The sequence below is a fragment of the Phragmites australis genome, chromosome 7, assembly GCF_958298935.1.
Source record: "Phragmites australis chromosome 7, lpPhrAust1.1, whole genome shotgun sequence".
Classification (NCBI taxonomy): domain Eukaryota; kingdom Viridiplantae; phylum Streptophyta; class Magnoliopsida; order Poales; family Poaceae; genus Phragmites; species Phragmites australis.
The window spans coordinates 6,588,541-6,608,009 of NC_084927.1; the positions used below are offsets into that span (position 1 = coordinate 6,588,541).

General features: G+C 55.5%; 1 protein-coding gene across 2 annotated transcripts; it reads right to left on the bottom strand.

The window, feature by feature from the left end:
- Positions 1–17,946: 17,946 nt before the first annotated feature.
- LOC133923423 (BURP domain-containing protein 6-like) lies at positions 17,947–19,265 on the bottom strand. Of its 2 annotated transcripts, none has more exons than XM_062368730.1 (2): positions 19,179–19,265; positions 17,947–18,948 (listed from the first exon to the last, which is right to left on the bottom strand). In XM_062368730.1, the coding sequence occupies exons 1-2, from the start codon at positions 19,212–19,214 to the stop codon at positions 18,247–18,249; spliced, it is 738 nt and encodes a 245-aa protein (XP_062224714.1). In that variant the 5' UTR covers positions 19,215–19,265; the 3' UTR covers positions 17,947–18,246. The 2 variants fall into 2 exon arrangements, with proteins under 2 accessions (XP_062224714.1, XP_062224713.1); XM_062368729.1 differs by having other exon boundaries at positions 17,947–18,951; positions 19,179–19,252.
- Positions 19,266–19,469: the final 204 nt, after the last annotated feature.

Sequence of the window (19,469 nt, forward strand, 5' to 3'; positions counted from 1 at the left end):
CTACGTCAACATCGGCCCCCACGACCGCCTCACACTGCCGGAGATGGTGGCGGAGCCCCATAGGCTGACCTGGGAGGTGGCCCTGGCGGAGGATGAGCGCATGCGCCCAGTGCAGAACCGCATCGACGATCTGCGTCGGGCGGGGCTGACCTCAGTGATGGTGGTGGCCGACTACCTTCGTCGCCGTTTGGCGCCCCTGCGGGAACGGGCCCGAAGGAATTACATCGGCACGGAGGGGGACCTGGAGGAGGGAGCACTGGTGACCCTGCTAAGGGTGGTGACCGGCGTCGAGGACCTCACCCGGGAGGTCCTGCCCCAAGAGGAGCTGGCACTCTGCTCGGACCCAGGCCAGGTAGCGCTGCAAGTGACGCTGCCGGAGTTCGACGCCCAGGGCCTGGTGGACCGTCCGGGGCGCCAGAACCCCGGGAGTATCCAAATCCCCAGGGTGGATGAAGAGGCAGGCGGCATGTAGCAGACCGGCAGCGGGGATGCCGCGGGTGGCAGGCCACAGGCCGGCGGCAGGGACGCCGCGGGCGGCAGGCCGCAGGCCGGCCGAGGAGCTGCTGCAGGCAGCAGCCATCAGGCCGGCGGTAGGGGTGCCACTGGTAGCAGAGCGGCGGCCCCGGGGGACAAAGGGAAGCGCCCTCGAGCATTCGTGCCCTAGCTGTCACCCTTGTCGTCGCCGTCGCCTCCATGACAACGGCCCGCGGCGGCCGACGCGAAGAAGGGAGGCCGGGGTGGCCAGTCATCGGGCGCGGAGTCCGGGCCAGAGGCTAGGTGTAGGGCGCGGGAGCCCGAAGACCAAGGATGGGCCGGCGGTGCAACAGCGGGTGCCCGAGCCGGCCCGCCGCCGGAGGCAGGCTCCACGGCGGCCCCTCAACGACCTAGGGGCCAAGCCCCCCGCCGAAGAGGAGGAAGGCAAACCCCGGGCCGAAGCTGCAGGGCATGGACTTCAAGATCCCTGAGTTCCGGTGGTAGTACCGTGGACTGAAGTCCACGTAAGTTCTTTCTCTGTCTTGAGCATGTTCGCCCAGGCGCTAGCTTGGGGGTACTGACCTTTTTTGTTTTCAAGCCGCCTAAGGATCCCGCCGGAGGCCAAAGGCAGCCAGAGGTGCCGAGGCCTGCTCCCGCTCCCGGGCCAAGTGCACCGGCACTAGAGCCGAGTGCCCTGGCATAACCGGAGCCGCAGGCTCCGCCCTGCCCTGAGCCAAGGGCAGCGGCTGCACCCGAGCAGCCAGCACCGTCCGAGCCCGCCCTGAGAATTCCGAGGGCGGAGGAAGCAGCCGCGATGGAAGTGGTCGCGGCGAGTGTGGCGTCAGCGTGGCAGTCATTGAGGACCCCAAGCACCTTTGTAGAGAGGGCTCGCAGGGGACCCAGTACCCGAACACCGTCAAGCCAGGCCCCGGAACCCCTCCCGGACGTGCTCAGAAGCACCCGGGAGGTTATCGAGCGGTTGGAGGCGGCCATGGTGGGGGAGCCAGCAGAGCTCGACAGGGACCGCGCCACCCTCGTTGAAGAGAGGGGGCAGCTGGAAGAGGTCGGCAGGCTCCTGGAGCCTCGTATCGCCTCGGCCCACGCAACCCACAAGAGGTCGATGCATGTGGTGGCCGAGGAGCAGGAGGCATTGGTGGAGGCACGCGACGAGGCTGTCGCCGCGCAGGAGAAGGCCAACCGCATGGAGCGGGAGGCAACCGAGCGCGACCAGGCCTCACGGAGGTGGACCGCGGAGCTGCTCGCTCAGGAGCGGCTACTCCTTGCTCGGGAGGAGGCAGTCGTCAAACGCAAGAAGTCCGTGTAGTCCGCCCAGGCAGACTTAGCCCACCGGAACGACGAGTTCGAGTGATGCCACGTCGAAGTCTTTCGTCGGAAGGAGGAGGTTGCGATCCGCAAGACCGATGTTGAGATCACGGCGATGGCTCAGGATGCCCGGGAGGAACAGATTGCACGGCGCGAAGCGAAGGCCGCCTCGGCGTCATCGGCCCTCACTGCCCGGGAGGAGTAGGCCGCCAAGTGGGAGGCCGAGCTAGCCACCCAGGAGCGGGCCCTCGCGGCCTTGGCTGAGCAGGTGAAGCGGGGCCAAGCCGAGGCCCCAGCCACCAGTGGCGTCCCGACCAACGCGACTGAGGGTATCAATCTTGTGGAGCGACTGCAGATCACGAGGGACGAGCTCGAGACTGTCGTGGCCGAGCGGGCCAGCATGAAGCTGACGATGTGAGACATCCTTCGGCAGACGCGGAGGTCCGTGAGGGTAGCCAGGCTCGGGCACGTCAACATGGGCGAGAAGGGGCTGGACCAAGAGACTATCGACCACCTCGCCCTCGACTTCGAAGAGATCAGTCGGCGCCTCAAGGCTCTCCCAAGGGCTGTGTAGGAGTTGGCATCCCGGGAGGGGCGCGATCTGGCCCAGGCAGTGGCCGAGCACGTCCTTACCTGCTACCGAAGCTGAGACCCTGCCTTCTCCCTGGAACCGGTCCGGCAGGGAGTGGTCGAGGCCAAGGAAGCGGCTGCCCAGGAAGCTGTCCGGGACGTCGCCGCCGAGGTGGCGGCGTTCTTCACGCGGGAGCCACCACCGGAACCGAGCAGCGGCAGCAGCAGCGAAGCGTCTTCACCCCCTTCAGAGCCTACCGACTTAGATTAGATTTTTTTCTTTTTTCGACTGTTGTAAATATGGGAGTGATCCCCTCCATAATGATTCTTTTTGAAATATAATGGAAGACTTTCTTTTGGGATCGAAACTCCACTGCTTGGCTTGATGCTTTTCACATTTCCCTTGATGTCCCAAGAAGTACTTAGCCGGACCGAGCCCGACCTTCCTTCTCGAGAATGAAGTCACCCTGACCACTCATCGCACGAGTAGTGGGACCGCCCGAGCGTTCAGCCCCCGAGCCCTCGCGAGTCCGCAGCTGCTAAGTCAAGAGACAAAGGCACGAACTTCCTTGCTCGGGAGATAAGTCAATCCAGCACGGAGCACGCCACGATCAGCGAACACTTTTCCACTCCGCGACCTCTCAAACAAGCAGAATGGAGACACGTGCAGGCGAAAATGCGACCAAGAGTCCCCACGGTTTGGTGGTGTCCGGGCTAGGACTGACCAGACCGAGCACCGATAGCCCGCCCCTAGGGTCTAGGCCCGACCACGCTTTGCTCAAGCGGTAGGATACCCGAGAGCCCCAGAGACTTGGTAGTGCCCGGGTACTGCAAAGCCAGCCGAACACCACGGCCACCATAAAGGTCTTCGGTCAGACATCGCCGTCTGTACGGTGCACATGCCTACTGTCTTTTTCTGTCATTCCGGAAAAAAGCGAGCACGTGGGTAGGGTTTTGTGCGCGGGGAGGCTATCTCGCCGAACAGATTAGAATGCGGGGGTCCCGAGGATTACTCGGGAACAATAATTTATTGCGTATTGTATGACAGGAGAATTGATATGACTTTAGTAACTCACCGGACAGCTGTCAGCCTTCTGGCCGACCAATCCAGGAATGGTACGCGCCCCGAGCTCGGGGTGCCCGGGAGCTTAGTTCCTTCGTACAGAATGCTGGCGGGAGAGCCCGGGGCTAGGCGGTCCGGACCACTTATGCTCGAGTGGTAGGACTACCCGAGGACCCCATAGGCTCGAGGAGCGCCCTGGGCACTGAGGCCCTTGAGGTGGGGCTGCTTGGTTTTGCTTATTGATCTGTAAATTTAAGGAATAGGAAAAGACTTCTTGTTTGGTGCGCTCTGTTAGTGCGGTACGCATTATAGACTGCTCTTGTTTTTGACCCGAGACCTCTGAAATACCCAGACCAGCGATGTAAACAAACAGAGGCATAACCAAGAGGTCCAATGGTTCGGTGGCGCCCGGGATAGGACTGGCCAGATCGAGCACCGACAGCCCGCCCCTGGGGTCTAGGCGGTCTCGACCACTCTTTGCTCAAGCGGTAGGATTACCCGAGAACCCCAGAGGCTCGGTGGTGCTCGGGGCGCTGTCATGCAGCCGGACACCATAGCCTACCACGACAGACTTAGGTTAGCGACAACTGCCTGCGCGCATACCGACCGAGATTCATTTTTATCAGTGGGAAAAATGAGAGAGCATGTTTTCTCGCACAATCGAGCATCTCACCAAACAGGTTAAACCTATGGATTCCAGAGAGCAAATTTGGAGTAAGAGAGTATATTGACAATTTTATACAGAAGTGGTACTTACATGGTTGGTGGCAGCCCCTGGCCAACTTGGGCGGGGGGGGGGGACCCCCGGCCTGCTTGGCCCAAGCACAAACATGTCTGCCTAAGGATAGAACTTGCACAGATGCTCGATGTTTCACGCGTTTGGGAGCGGTTGCCCGTCCTCTGCATCCTGCCGAAACGAGCCTTGTCGCGGGATACCGATCACGGTAAAGGGGCCTTCCCACATAGGGGACAATTTATTCTTTCCTTCGTGTGATTGGGCACGTCGGAGAACTAGATCCCCAACCTCGAGTGATCGGGTCCGGATGTGGCGCTGATAATAATGCCGCATGCTCTGCTGGTATCTAGCTGCTCGGACGGTGGCTTGTCGCCAGCGCTACTCCAAGTAGTCGACGTCGTCGCGTCTTCGCTGTTCCTGTTCGCCTTCGGAGTAGGCATTCACCCGAGGGGAACCAAGAGTGAGCTCGGAGGGGAGGACCGCCTCGGTGCCATACACAAGGAAGAATGGAGTCTCCCCGGTGGCGCGGCTTGGCGTGGTCCGGTTGGCCCATAACACAGCGGGCAACTCGTCGATCCACCCTTTCCCATGCTTTGCGAGCAAGTCGTAGGTACGGGTTTTGAGCCCCTTCAGTATCTCAGCATTTGCATGCTAGACCTGCCCGTTGCTCCGAGGGTGAGCGATAGAGGCGAAGCAGAGCTTGATGCCGAGGTCCTCGCAGTAGTCCCTAAACAGGGCACTTGTGAACTGGGTGCCATTGTCGGTAATGATCCTGTTCGGGACGCCAAAGCGGCTTGTGATACCGCAGATGAATTGAAGCACCGTGTTCTTGGTAATCTTGATGACTAGGTCCGCCTTCGGCCACTTGGTGAACTTGTCGATGGCGACGTAGAGGTACTCATAGCCCCCGATTGCTCGGGGGAATGGACCCAAGATATCCAGCCCCCAGACCACGAAGGGCCATGGCAGGGGGATGGTGTGGAGAACTTGAGCTGGCTGGTGAATTTGCTTTGCGTAGAACTGGCACGCCCTGCAGCGCCGAACCAACTCGGAAGCATCCTGGAGAGTTGTAGGCCAGTAGAAACCTTGCCGGAAGGCCTTCCCGACCAGCGTGCGGAACGATGCATGGCCACCGCACTCGCCCTCGTGGATCTTAGTGAGGAGCTCACTGCCTTCTACCTGGGTGATGCATTTCAGGAGGACACTGTCCGTGCCGCGTCGGTAGAGATCCCCATCTACTATGGCATAGCATTTGAACTGCTGTGCAATCCTCTCGGCAAGGGCATCATCCCCGGGGAGGATATTTTCTTTCAAGTACCCTCGGATATCGTCGATCCACGAGGTATCTTGAGAACCGTCGGCAAGCGCTGCGCACTCATCGGGCGGCGGCACCCTGACGGGACCTCTCACTGAGGGTGCCGCCTGGGTTGCCTCAACTAGGCTCGAGGGTTCCCATTCGTCCTGGTTGGCAGGCAGGATGGAAGACTGTGTGAGCCTTTCTTCAAAGGCTCCAGCAGGGACGAGCGCCAGGGACGAGGCCAGGCAAGAGAGGTCATCGGCCAGAGCGTTGTCGCGGTGAGATATGTGCCGCAGCTCCAGGGCGTCGAAGTGCCTCTCCAGCCTCCGCCACGTATGCCGCCATCTGAGGATCCGTGCACTGGTATTCCTTGGACACTTGGTTGACCACCAGCTGGGAGTCTCCCTTGACCAGTAGGCGACGAATCCCGAGGCCCACCGCGGCTCAGAGACCAGCGATGAGGCCCTCATACTCTGCCATGTTGTTGGTTGCTCGAAAATGCAGCTGCACGATGTAACGGAGTACTTCACCTGTTGGGGCGGTGAGAACCACTCCAGCCCCCATGCCTTTCAGCGTGAGGGAGCCGTCAAAATGCATAACCCAGTACCCGGGCGCATCGTGCCCGGGGTATGCGCAAATTTCTTCATGGTCGATCTCGGGGACGGGCGTCCACTCTGCCACAAAGTCAGACAGTGCCTGGCTCTTGATTGCCTGGCGGCTGACGAAGTGCAGATCAAACTCCGCCAGCTCCATAGCCCATTTGACGATACGCCCGGTGCCTTCCCGGTTCCGGAGGATCGGCCCCAGTGGATATGTGATGACCACCGAGACCTTGTGCGCCTGGAAGTAGTGGCGCAACTTCCGGAAAGCGATGAGCACAGCATAAAGCAGCTTCTGGGCTTAGGGATATCTTGTCTTAGCGTCTCAGAGGACTTCACTGATGAAGTACACCGGTCGCTGGACACGGCGGGCTCGGACTGAGGCCTCGCTCGAGGGCTTGTCATAGCCCCCGAGCTCGGCGTAGTGGTCGGGGCTGGCCGAGTGCTCGGGCTCAACTCCCTGGCCGGGAGGAGCCGGGTGCTCGGGCTCGACTCCCTGCTCAGCAGGAGCCGGGTGCTCGGGCTCGAATCCCCGGTTGGGAGGAGCTGGGTGCTCGGGTTTGACTCCCTGCTCGGGAGGAGCCCCGAGAACTGGGGACTGCTCGGGGGCGGCCGGGAGCTAGGACCCAGCACCTTGCCCCGAGCACTCATCACGCTCCATCACCAGTACCATGCTCACGACCTGAGGAGTGGCCGAGATGTAGAGCAATAAAGGCTCACCCTCGGAAGGGGCCACTAGTACTGGTGGTGAGGTGAAATACTTTTTTAGATCCCGGAAGGCCTGCTCGGCCTCCGGCATCCAGTCGAAGTGACCGGTCTTCTTCAGGAGTTTGAAGAGAGGCAGCCCTCACTCCCCGAGCTTGGAGATAAAGCGCCCCAGGGCCGCCATGCAGCCAGCGAGATGCTGGACTTCCTTTAGTCGAGCCAGGGGATGCATATGTTCGATGGCCCGGATCTTCTCCGGATTGGCCTCGATTCCTCAGCTAGAGACCAAGAAACCGAGGAGCTTGCCCGCGGGCACCCCGAAGATGCACTTCTCAGGGTTGAGCTTCAAGCGGGTAGTGCGGAGACTTGACCACGAGATCGTCAATGTAAGCATCAACATTGCGACCAACCTGCGAGTCAAGAGTAATGCGCACGGCCCACTGGAAAGATGACCCAGCGTTGTACAAACCAAAAGGCATTGAAACATAGCAATAGGTCCCCACCGAGGTAGTAAAAGAAGTTTTTTCCTCGTCCTGTTTGGCAATGCGGATTTGATGATAACCCAAATTTGCATCTAAAAAACACAAAAGATCGCATCCCGCAGTGGAATCTACAATTTGATCTATGCGGGGCAAAGGAAAAGGATCTTTCGGATAAGCCTTGTTTAAGTCGGTGTAATCGACGCACATGCGAAGCTTGCCGTTGGCCTTCGGGACGATGACTGGGTTTGCCAGCCACTCTGGGTGGAGGACCTCTCGGATGAAACCGGCGTCAAGGAGCTTGCTAACTTGCTCCAGGAAGAACTCCTGGTGCTCGGGCGCCTGTCGCCGGACCTTCTTTCTCACCGGCCGTGCGTCGGGGCGCACAGCAAGGTGGCACACATCGACGTTAGCCCAGAGGAAGGCGACGAGCGAGCTTTCCTATTTGCCGCATAGGTCACCGCCGATTCGGACGACCTGGGAGGAGTCTTCGCCTACCACGACCTCCTTCGTAGGAACAGAGGCGTCGGCGACAAGTCGGGGTTTAGATGAAGAGGGTCCCGGGCCCCCTAGGTTTCCTTTGACCTCGGCCCAAGCAGAGACTAATGCCGAGTAAAGTTGCTCGGCGTAGGAGACGGCGCTGCTGGTCTCGGCGGGCACAGAGATGGGGCATACAGGGCCAAGCATTTTAACCGTGAGGTAGGCATAGTGTGTGACCACCATGAACCGAGCGAGCGTCGGGCGCCCGAGGATGGCGTTGTAGGGGAGAGGGACTTCCGCGACATCGAAGATGACGTTCTCCGTCCGGAAATTGTCTCGGCTCCCAAATGTTACGGGCAGCTCGACCTGCCCGAGGGACAAGGTATGCCATGGTGTCACCCCGTAGAAGGGGAGCGACGGCTTTAGGCGCCTGGAAGGCACCTGCAGCTTCTCGAAGGCCTCCCGGGAGAGGAGGTTTAGGCCTGCACCCCCGTCGATCAGCACTCTGCTGACCTTTATATTGCAGATGGTGGGGAACACTACCAGGGGTAGTCGCCCCACGCCTGCAGTACTTGCGGCGTGGTCCACCATACTGAACGTGATCGGGGTGTCCGACCACTTCAGAGGCCTCGCGGCCTCCGTGCTCGGGGTCGCCGAGCACACCTCGTGCCGTATGGTTTTTACACAACGGCGGGAGGACGGCATGTACGTGCCTCCATCAATGAAGGCAACGGTGTGCTCGGGCTCCTGGAACCCAAGCTCTTGGTTTTCAGGGGCGGCTCTGTCGTCGCCGCACCTGCGGAGATCTCGCGCTCCTTCTGGCGTCGCTCGACCAGGCCTTTGACCGTCCAGCACTCTGTGAGGTCGTGCCACTCAGTATGGTGGATATCGCACCACTTTCTTGGTTCAGACCTTGCGGGAGAAGGCGCCCTCGCGGGAGCGGGAGCCCTTGCGGGGGCTGGAGCCCTTACGGGAGCTGGAGCCCTCGCGGGCGCGGGCCTTCTATCGGTGGCCGCATGGTGTGCCGGCCTGCGGTCAGGGCCCTCAGCCGGCATGACAGGGGCAGCCTTGCGCCTTCTTCTCTTTTTCTTTTCCCACCTGTCAGAGCGGGAAGGACCCGGTTGATCGGCTACGGGTTGCTCAAGGCGCGGAACATGCCACGCCCGAGCCTCCGCCGCCTTTGCGCACTTGTCGGCCAACACGAAGAGCTCTGCGGTGGTTTTGACCTCGTGCGTACCTAGCTTCTCGAGCATCTGCTCATCACGGACGCCCTGCCGGAATGCGACGATGATGGCATGGGGGGTTATTCGCGAGATGGTGTTGTGGACCTGGCTAAAACGCTGTATGAAGCGCCTCAGCATCTCCCTCTCCTGCTGCTTTACGGCGTGGAGGTCGCACTGCTAGGGAGCATGAATGTGCCCTGAAAGTTAGTCACAAACTGGTGGCAGAGGTCATCCCAGGAGCAGATGGATCCCGGGGGTAAGTTCATAAGCCTAGAACGGGAAGAGCCCCTCAAGGCTACATGGAAATAATTGGCCATCACCTTTTCACTGCCGCCTGCCGCCTGGACAACGGTGGTATAGATCTGGAGGAACTCGACGGGGTCAATGGACCCGTCGTACTTCTCCGGCAGCTCTGGCCTGAACTTCGTGGGCCAATTGACCCGACGGAGCTCGCTGGTGAAGGCGCAGCAGCCTGTGCCGTACCCTGCAGCGCGGGCAGCGCCCTTGGGAGGCGAACACCGACGCGCTGGGGAAACCCGGCGGTCATGAGCCGGCATAGAGGAGGCCTGGTCCCCTACCTCAGCCTCGTGCCGGGACTCTCGCTGGCGCTCAAGGGTGATGTGCGCATCTTCGATGGCCCTTCGCTCATTGAGATGTAAGCGGAGGTCCTGAGTGTCGGTTGTGGCCAGGCGGCAGCACTCCGCTTGGAGGCCCCCCGGTCGGTTTTGCCGCCACCTGAGGATGGACCGGCCTTGGTTGCGTCGTGACGTGAGATGGCGCGGGAGCTTTCAGCCAGCACCTGCCAGTGAGCTGTGCCCACCAGGGCAGCCACCTCCTGCAGCCAACGGCCTTCTGGGGTGTCCCCCGTGGCCTGGACAGGCGGGTGCCTGAGGAGTGCTTGCACAGCAAGCAACGCACTCCCAGGACTGACGTCGCCGAAAGCGAGCCTGCGTCGTAACGGCGCTCGGCGCTGCCCCGACATAGACCTCGTAGCAGGAGTGTCTGCCGCTTGCTAAGGGTTGGGCGGCCCACCTGCAACGGCGACGGAGGCCCGGCTAGGCCCAGCGCCATTATCCCCATGAGAGGGGAGCGCCGTACGGGCGGACCGTGGCTGCTGCTGCTAAGGAGCAGCAGAGATTGGGGCCTCCTGAGCGATGGGCTCCGCTTCTTCGCTGGAGCTGGAGCCGGTGCGTCGGAGACGATGTCCACCTGCATCTTTTCTGCAAGGAGCAAAACGAATTCAGGGATGCAACCCCCCTACCTAGCGTGCCAGCTATCGGAGGGTGAACTCCTCAAGCGGGGATCCAGAGGGACCCCCTTTGAGAAGCCGGGGGGATGATTCTGAACCCGCTTCGTAGGTGAAATAAATGGAAGTAAATGAGATGCAGGTGGAGTGGAATGATCAGATTCAGGAGAAAGTAAATGCTCCGGGTATTTTTAGACAGGTTCGGGCCGCACTGAGCGTAACACCCTACTCCTCTGTGTGTACTATAAATGCTCTGAGAATGTCTCTCTGAGGGTCTGCTGGGTTACAAGAATATTTGTCTAAGTCTAGAGCTTCGTGCTCCTTGTTCTTCGGTCGATCTAAATCTCTGGTCAAACTGCCTCTCTTCCTTTTTTTCCACACCTCATCCTCCGGGGAGCCCACCCCGCTTATATTCCCGTTGGGGCGGTAGCGTGCCCAGAGGAGAGGCGCGAGTTCCAAGGCACCATAAATGGAAAGCAACCATCATGGGCTGCTGTGCGAGGTGATGGGGAGGGTTAAAAACGCGCCCCCATCTAGTCTTGTTTGTCATCATGCCGGTTTTCAACAGGCACCGCGGGGAGGGCCCACCGGGCAGCCACCGAGCAGCCCGACGTGCACGCCTGGTCAGAACGAGCCTGACACAGCAGGGCGGCAGGCGAGATGCCTCGAGTTCTGCGACGTTATCCCGAGGCGCACCAGATGACGTGCGATGGGGCCTGTGCATTAAATATTCCCATGCCCCCCTACCAGGCCGTGGCAGGGACTGACAGTAGGCATGGGGGAGTGGTTGGAAGTGACAGGCCACGCGCCCTTTTAAATGCGGCATCAGGCCTCTCACTAATTGTCACCTCACCACTGAGCCCTTGTGGGGACCACCGGCGAAGGACTTCTCAGGTCCTCGGGGAACCGAGTGCTCGGGGGGCCACTGTTCACAGCCTCGAGCACTCTCTCCCGGATATGCCCTTACTTGGTCCTTGGGGAACCGAGTGCTTGGGGGGCCACTATTCACGACCCGAGCACTCTCTTCTGGAATTGATCGTTTGGGTCCTCGGGGAACCGAGTGCTCGGGGGCCACTGTTCACGGCCCCGAGCACTCTCTCCCGGATATGCCCTTTCTTAGTCCTCGGGGAACTGAGTGCTCGGGGGCCACTGTTCACAACCCTGAGCACTCTCTTCCAGAACTGATCGTTTGGGTCCTCGGGGAACTGAGTGCTCGGGGGCCACTGTTCACGGCCCAGAGCACTCTCTCCCAAAACTGACTGTTCGGGTCCTCAGGGAACCGAGTGTTCGGGAGCCACTGTTCACAGCCCCGAGCACTCTCTCCCGGAACTGACTTCCCTTGGGTCCTCGGGGAACTCGGGTACTTAGGGACCGCTGTTCACAGTCCCGAGCGTCCTCTTCCCAGTACTTGGCTTTTCTTGTCGTCGGGGGACTTGGGTACTCGGGGACCACTGTTCATGGCCCCGAACACTCTTTCCCGGAACTTGGTCTTCTCGAGTCATCGGCGGATTCGGGTACTCGGAGACCACTATTCATGGCCCCGAGCACCCTCTCTCAAAACTTGGTCCTCTCGGATCATCGGGGAACTCGGTCACTCGGGGACCACCGTTCATGGCCCCGAGCACTCTCCCCTGGAACTTGATCCTCTCGGACCTTGGGGAGATAACCCCCAAGGGAGGGCGCCACATGGTAGCCTGTTGTTCTGGCCTTGGGACTCGGGGACCCCTGATTCCTGTGTCACCGACAGCCAACCTCCAAACTGGACCATGCCACCTCCCCCTTGGGCCATCTTGCCACCTAGATCATCAGAGAACCCCCCGGAATTCACCTCCTCCCGCAGATCCACGGTCACCTCCAGTCAGACACCGCCTCCACAGGCCTCCTCTATGGACCGCTTCTGGGTGCGGGCTCGCTCGGCCACCCGCGATAGCATGAAGCTCTGCCGCTATCGTCCTTGCAGCTATGCGGGCCTCTCACAGCTTGCTCAGGCAGCGGTGAGGCAGAAGGGAGAGGTGGAGGGGTGGCGGCGCGCGGTGGCTTTGGGAATCGCTTGAGTCACCCCCAGGGAACGCCGCAGGGGCCTCTCCTCTGCTGATTTTAAGTTTCTTTCTCTAATTATACTGATCAATCTTCAAGCGCTCCTGGCTACATGTTTATTCATGTTTGTTCTTAACTATTAATTCCAAGTCATGAGTTGTAACTATTCAAGTAATCCTCCTTTAGCTGGTAGCTCATTTGTGCGCTACCATTCATTTCTAATTTGTAGTTTCTATTCACGAATAAGAGAGAACCATTATATACGATAAATTGTGCGCCGCTGCTACGGGTCCTATCATCCCAAATTTGTCCACTGTTGGATCTCTCTTCCTCTTTGCCTGGGCCGTACATACGCTGCAGCTGTGTCTCCGTTCCACTTGGCAAAAGCCGCTCAGTGAGCGCTCCTGCGTGGCCTTTACACGTGCTGCTCGCTGCTCTTTGCGCGTGCTGCTGGGATGCTCTGTGCTGTCACTCTGGAAAAAAAAAAGAATTTGTCACTCGATTTATGTTTACTTTAGGATTCTCCACATGTGTAGTGAGATATCGAGACGCAAATAGTGAAATAGCAATATTTGCCACAGCAAATCAACTACCACTTTCTTCTTAATGGTGGCACTTTTAGTATTTTTAAGAGGAATGAAACTTTATTTCTATATGAAATAACACTACTGCCTCTGCTCCAAGCGAGTTCATGTAACCATTTGTGGGATCTTCAGATTATATACCCGAATCCCTTTGTGTAGCCACCGCATTATTCCCTAGATCAACAGATAGTGCATACGGAAGCATGTACGGTAACAGAAGATCATACATCGTAGTTCTTGGTTATAACACATACATTATGGCTTACAAATACCAACCACGATGTGTTGAATTGATATAGGGCTTATCGGCCGAATAGTTCATCAGAGTTTGACAACATAACACAGTGGAATCCAAAAGTACCGTGGGACCCATGCTGAGCCACAGGCAAGCAATTGTGGTTCCCGACCTAGACAACGACATCCTCATTTTATCCTCCTTCATGAGTGTATGGGTTTTCCTCCTTAGTTTGTATTTTAATTTGCATTAAGCAAGTGTGAGTACCACCCACCTTACTCAGTAAGTCACCACGATAGAAATGCAAATAATAGTATGTACAGCCATAACAATGGAAAGTTAAGGTTCTTTTGACACATAAAGCCAAAATTGCAATACCAATAACTTAGATTGTCAACATCTATGACTTAGCATGTATACTTCTACCATCCCATACTAAATCAAGGGTTTTTATCTTCCATACGGCCATGCCATCATGTACCACCATGACTCTCATAGTCAACACATTTAACCATACCGAGGGCCTCGCCCTTCCATTCCAACATTTATCAGGGTCAACATACTTATCATTCTATCACCATTTCACCTCTCTTGACCAGACTCGATCCACTGGGCTAAGTGATAGCGCATCTGTCCATGCTCTCACCAAATCCCATTTGAAATAAGCCCAAGTCAATATCCCTGATGGTTTGCGTGGCCTGCTCTTAACAGTGAGCATGACTATTCAAATAATTTTCACTCTATAGAGGTCGTGCACTTTACCAACCAGACATGAACTTCCCTATGGAGGTACACTCGATACAAAGAGTGAACTAGAGTGTCATGGCAAGGCCTTTACAAAGTGCCATTCCAACTCCAACTCCGTGCCTACTTGGTTTCACAACACAGTAGCACGTGGCATCCAATTCAAACGTCCCTACAGGACTACCACATCTAGTGAGTGCCCCCTTTTTTGCGTCAGATAGGTCATGGACCCTGCCTCGTAAGGCCGGTACCTCTTGTTCCTATCAAGACATCATTGACTAGCGCACTAGTCCACCGATTCTCCCCAGACATTACTGGAGCTAGCCCTGCTAGTCCGTAAAATTCCTCCATCACTCCACCAAGCGAGGTTGGCACTGGAACTTTGTGAATTACTTGGCCATGGGCTATTCCATAACCCGCACATGTGATTTACTGTGTAAGCTCGTTGAGTCGGTCATGGGATTCACTCCTTAATTGACCAGGGCAGAACTTCTAGTGCCTGCGACATCACTCCACCCTTACCATCTGCCCCAGTCCATACCTAGTCTCTAGCTCCTTCCATCCCATACCCACACACACTTTTGCAAAGGCGCACGCGCCAGCCATCTACCTAATGGCAACCTGTTCACAATTTCTCCAAGTGAGGAATATAAGTATAACTCAGATGTGTGCGGTACAGACTCTAAGCAAAGGCTAAGCATAACTCCGACGAAGGTCGAAATCGAGAAACCTCATGACTCATACTAGGGCGACAAGGTATGATTATTCCAATTTAACAAGAAAAGGTTGTACTTGCCAACATCACAAATGATAGGTAACTACTCAATTCTACTCATCCAGTCGGCATAATGTAAAGTATGCAAGTTCATATTTCAAATCAAAGTAACTTTCGCAAGAATGTGCAATATGATCAATGTGATGACTTGCCTTTTGCCCTGTCCAATCCCAGGCCCTGGTCTTCAATCGGCTCCTTGACAGTTCCAGACTCTAGTATTGTGAAAACAATGCACACAATAAACATTGAAGCAATCAAATCAACAACAACTCTGATGTTTATTAAGCGAGTTTTTGTTCATCTGTTGGTAGGAGTTTTATTGAGGAACGAATGGCTTCAGCTTTCCAGTTAGACGACACATGGGTACCCGTGGGTCGGACCTCTTCACAATTAAAAATCTCATGCTAAAGAGCGTGGAGGTTCGAGTCCTCTTCAAGGCCTAATATGGAGAGCTACTAGGTTGATCCAAAGTATGAAGACTAGGGTTCGTATTTTAGCGAAAACCAAATCGAGTAACCAGAAAGGTACCCCCTCCTTTTATAGTCGAGTTAATCGATGTACCCTCTCCCCTCCTTTTATAGTCAGGGCAAGGTGGGCTATGATTGCCTACCCAATATCGTAGGTCCTCTGGATATTCCCTATATCGTAGGTCCTCTGGATATCTAGGAGAGACCTATTACATGTGAGAATAACTTCCTTGTCGAGTATGATTGCCTACCCAATATTTATCTGCATGCCTTAGATACTCTATGGCGGTTATGAACCATAGCGGAACGAGTAAATTAAAGGGCACATGCAACGTGGGTATCCCTAGATGCACTGTATTTATAGAATATATAATAAATAATTATATATCCTCATCACATCCACTTCTATATTCTACCCAGTCAAGTGGCCTTCACGGGTATCACCTACACGTGGGTCATCTAACGTGCAGCCATGGTGGGTGTATGTCTACCGGTATCTATACCTAGACAGATATAGGGTATACTCGGTATATGCTCACATATACATATGTATATATGACTGTATAGGTGTATATGTATGGCCTACATATATATGGGTTTGTGTACGTATACGCATATGGTACTTATACCTAGGTCATTAAATTGTCTATTAAGTATCATGTTTATCCACCTAATTTCCTAATTAAACTCCCTAATTAGTCTACAAAATCACTACGTGCTAGTTGCCTAATTACCATATAAGTGTGCACTAATTGTTGTCATTAACATAAACCTAAATATTTCTGAAATTAAATGTGGAAATTGCGAAAGATTACTATTCATGTGGGCCGAACTGGGCTCGACCCAACTTCTCTCTGGGTTGGTCGGCCACTTGGGCCTCGGCTCACTCCCTCTCTTTTTACCCCCCCCCCCCTCTCTCTCTCTCTCACACACACACCCTCACCCGCTTGTGGGCGGCGGCTAGGGTTAGTGGCAACAGCTAGGGTGACGGCCAGGGCGCCGAAAGGGGAAAAGGGACCGGCTTACCTCAGTTGGTGGTAGTGTGATCGAGATGGTGGCGGTGGCATCAGTGAAGAAGTGGCGGCAGCAACGACAGCAGCAGATTCGGGCTCTGACGGCTCAGGGCGGCGTCAGGCCAACGGATTTGGGCGGCGATGGCTTGGGGTGGCAGATTTGGGCTCCTGTGGTGGCTCAGTCTAACAACAGTGGTGTTGGCTCTTTGTAGAACTCTCTGATAGCAGCACACTGGTCATCCGAGAGGCCCGACATGAAGAGCTAAATGAACTATTGGAAGGCCTCGGTGTCAAGTGCTTGGTGTGGCGTTGTGAGGTTGAGCTGTTGCATGACAACATTCTGCCCAATAGTGGCTTGGTTGGAACCGCTAGCTGACTACTGCAACAGGGAATCGAGCTAGGAGGAAACCTAGCTCCTCATGCACAGTGCATTTTTTGGTCACGAGGAGAGGAGTGTGGCAGTAGGCTCTTCTTGACGGAAGCAACAAAATCTGTGGTGGCTCCAACGCAGGGGCTCCCAGCGATCATGGTGTTAAGAGTATCACTTATGTACCTAGGTCTTGTTCCTATTTGGCAGTACTATCAAAAGGGGTTAGGATTTAGTAGCTTAATCTAGTGTCTTTAGGTTGATTACCTGGTAGGTGATTAGGTGATGCACATTAAGTTTAATTAGCTCTAATAGACCATAGGAAGACCCAAAACAAGGAAGAGAAACTATAAAAGCTGGGACAAAGTTTGAATTAAATTGGATAAGTTCCTATCCAAATATACTCACTGGACAATCTGATGAATGCATCAGAGGACCACACAAAAAGGTCTCTAAAGAATACACTCGCCGAATGAAATGCACCGGAGCATTGTTGCAGAGAGCATTTAAGAGGCAGTTTGGGGCATTTTTGTCCACCGGATGATCTGATGATTGCACCGGATAATTCACCAGAGCAATAAAGTCTGGGGCATATGCACACCAGAAGATTCATCAGAAGCTTCATCAGACAATTCACTAAATGATCCGGTGATGATTGGATGAATGCACCATAGCAATTGTGTAGAGGAGATGTAGGCTTGGAGTTAGCGAGTTACACTCATTAGATGTTCCACGCTGAACACCTATTTCTAAGTGGGAGAGGTTTAAAGCATCTCCACCACTGAGTTACCTAGCTGAGAGCTTGACCTTTGTGAGGGCCTCTGACGTGGACTAGAGGTGAGCTACAATTCACCGATGCCACGGGAAAAACATCATCATACCAAGTTTGTATTGTCTATACCTTTTACATTCCGTATTTACTTATTACATTTTATATTCCGCATTTATCTTTCTTAGAATTGCCATGTCTAGTTGCTAGGAATGAAACCGAGGGTAGGTGTAAAACTCTTTTCCAGTAGAGATATTCATAATAGATAAATCTAGAGTGTATTTAGATTGAGATTGAGATAGATTTATGCTTGTATTTTGAGCCTTTTATAATTTTTAAATATCCTAATTCAGTCACCGGTCCTTTTAGGTGATCTTGTTTAAAAAAATTGGGTCGCACTATTCATCAATTGACTGTTTTTTTTTTCAGTCAACGGCTGTGCAGCCTTTCTTCAACCTCGGGCTCTCTCTCTGTCCATCCCAGTCTCTCTCTCTCTCTTCTACTCACTCCTCACTCCCCAAGCACCCGCTTCCACCTGTCTCCAGCGGCCGGGACTGCTACCGTTCCTCCGCCGCCCTAGCACCCCGCCCAGCCCCACGCCCGCCACCACCACCTGTCCACCCTGCTGCCCCGCCGTCCCTCAGTCCGGCAATGATTGAAAGCCCGCCTGAGAACAATGCCCAACCCGGCAGAGCTAATCCCGTCACGTTCACAGCCGTGCACTAATCTCCTCCGAAATTTCAGTCGACACAAATTTAGGAGGCTTGCAAAAGATTAGTAGCGATGATTAGAAGGTAATAACATCCTTACGATTTGCTTTTAGTGTCATATACGCATGTGCCCGGAGGAGCCAGTCGTACCTGGATCGCGAGTACGTAGACACGACACGACGCGCATATATACGTACTTATACACATTACACACGTACACAAACGCACACGATATATTGTGTACATATCAGCGATCGAGTAGCCTATAGAATAGGCGAACAAGTACGTGACCAGCCACTTTTTTTTTTTCTCTGCAGCACTTGCTCGATCGCGCCACGTTTGAAGCCTTTTTAGTTGCGCATCCAGAGCATGCTGTCCTGGGGCAGGAAGTGGCATACCGGCACGCTACCCGGGGCCACGCCAAGCTTCTTGTACGTCGGCCAGAAGATGCCGGGCGTCGCGTCAGCGTGGCACGCCGTCAGAGCCTCAGCCTTGGTCCCATCGGCGCCGGCAAGGATCACCGTGTACACGGCGGCGGTGGTCGTGTGGCACCCGAAAACGGCGTAGGGGTAGGGCATGCAGTGGCAGGCCACCATGTCCCTACCGGCCACCGGCAGGGGCCTGACAGACTCCACCATGTACGCCTGCCTCGGGATCGCCCCCTCCTTGCTGAGTTTGGTCTTCATGGCGCGAACCTCTCGGGTGCCGAGGCTGGAGGCGGCGAAGTCGACCATGGACTCGAAGGAGGTGGCGCAGCGCTGGGCCACCACGCCGGCGAGCGGCGGGGCCTCGCACTCGGCCAGGGTGAAGCGTATGGCGGCGGCGGCGGGGGAGCCGGCCGGGACGGAGAGGCGGGAGAGGATCTCCGGGATCTTGGCGGAGGAGAAAGGAATGGAGTCGGCGCGGCCACCTGGGAGCACGGTGGCTCCGGCATCGGCGTGGGTGAAGTGGAGCGTCATCCTGGAGCCCGGGTACAAGTCATTCTTGAGGAAGAACGCCGAGCCCACCGAGTCCTCCTGATACAGATAAGCTGAAGCTATCACCGGGGCGATCTGCTTGCACACACATGCATGCAGAAGCAATCAGCATTAACTACGAAATCTTGGACATAATGAACAAGCTAAATCACAAAGGTACAAATATTAAGAGTGCTACCGAACAGATGTGTTCTTCAGAATCAAATTAAACATACAACTTAAACAAATATATCATGATAGCCTGTTGCACCCTTTCCAGGTTATATTAGTTTTTGGAGTGAATCACTGACTGCGCATATGCTCACCAGGAGGAGCAGGAGAGCTGCGAGTGACCTAGCCATTGCAAGTTTGGAAGTTGGAACCAAGCAGTGCCTTGCTCTGCGGTAAAAAGCCAGCAGACGACGGCCAGTATTTACAGGGGAGGAATCGAGTGGGATGAAAACGGCACCCGCAAAGAAAAAAAGTAGTAGGACGAAAACGATCCCCACAAAGAGAAAAAGGAGTGGGAGGAAAAGTGGAAACCGAGCCCGTAGCCATCAGTTGGAGGGAAGCACATTGATGATTGATCCCCTTGAAGGCAGAGGTGCATAGTGTTT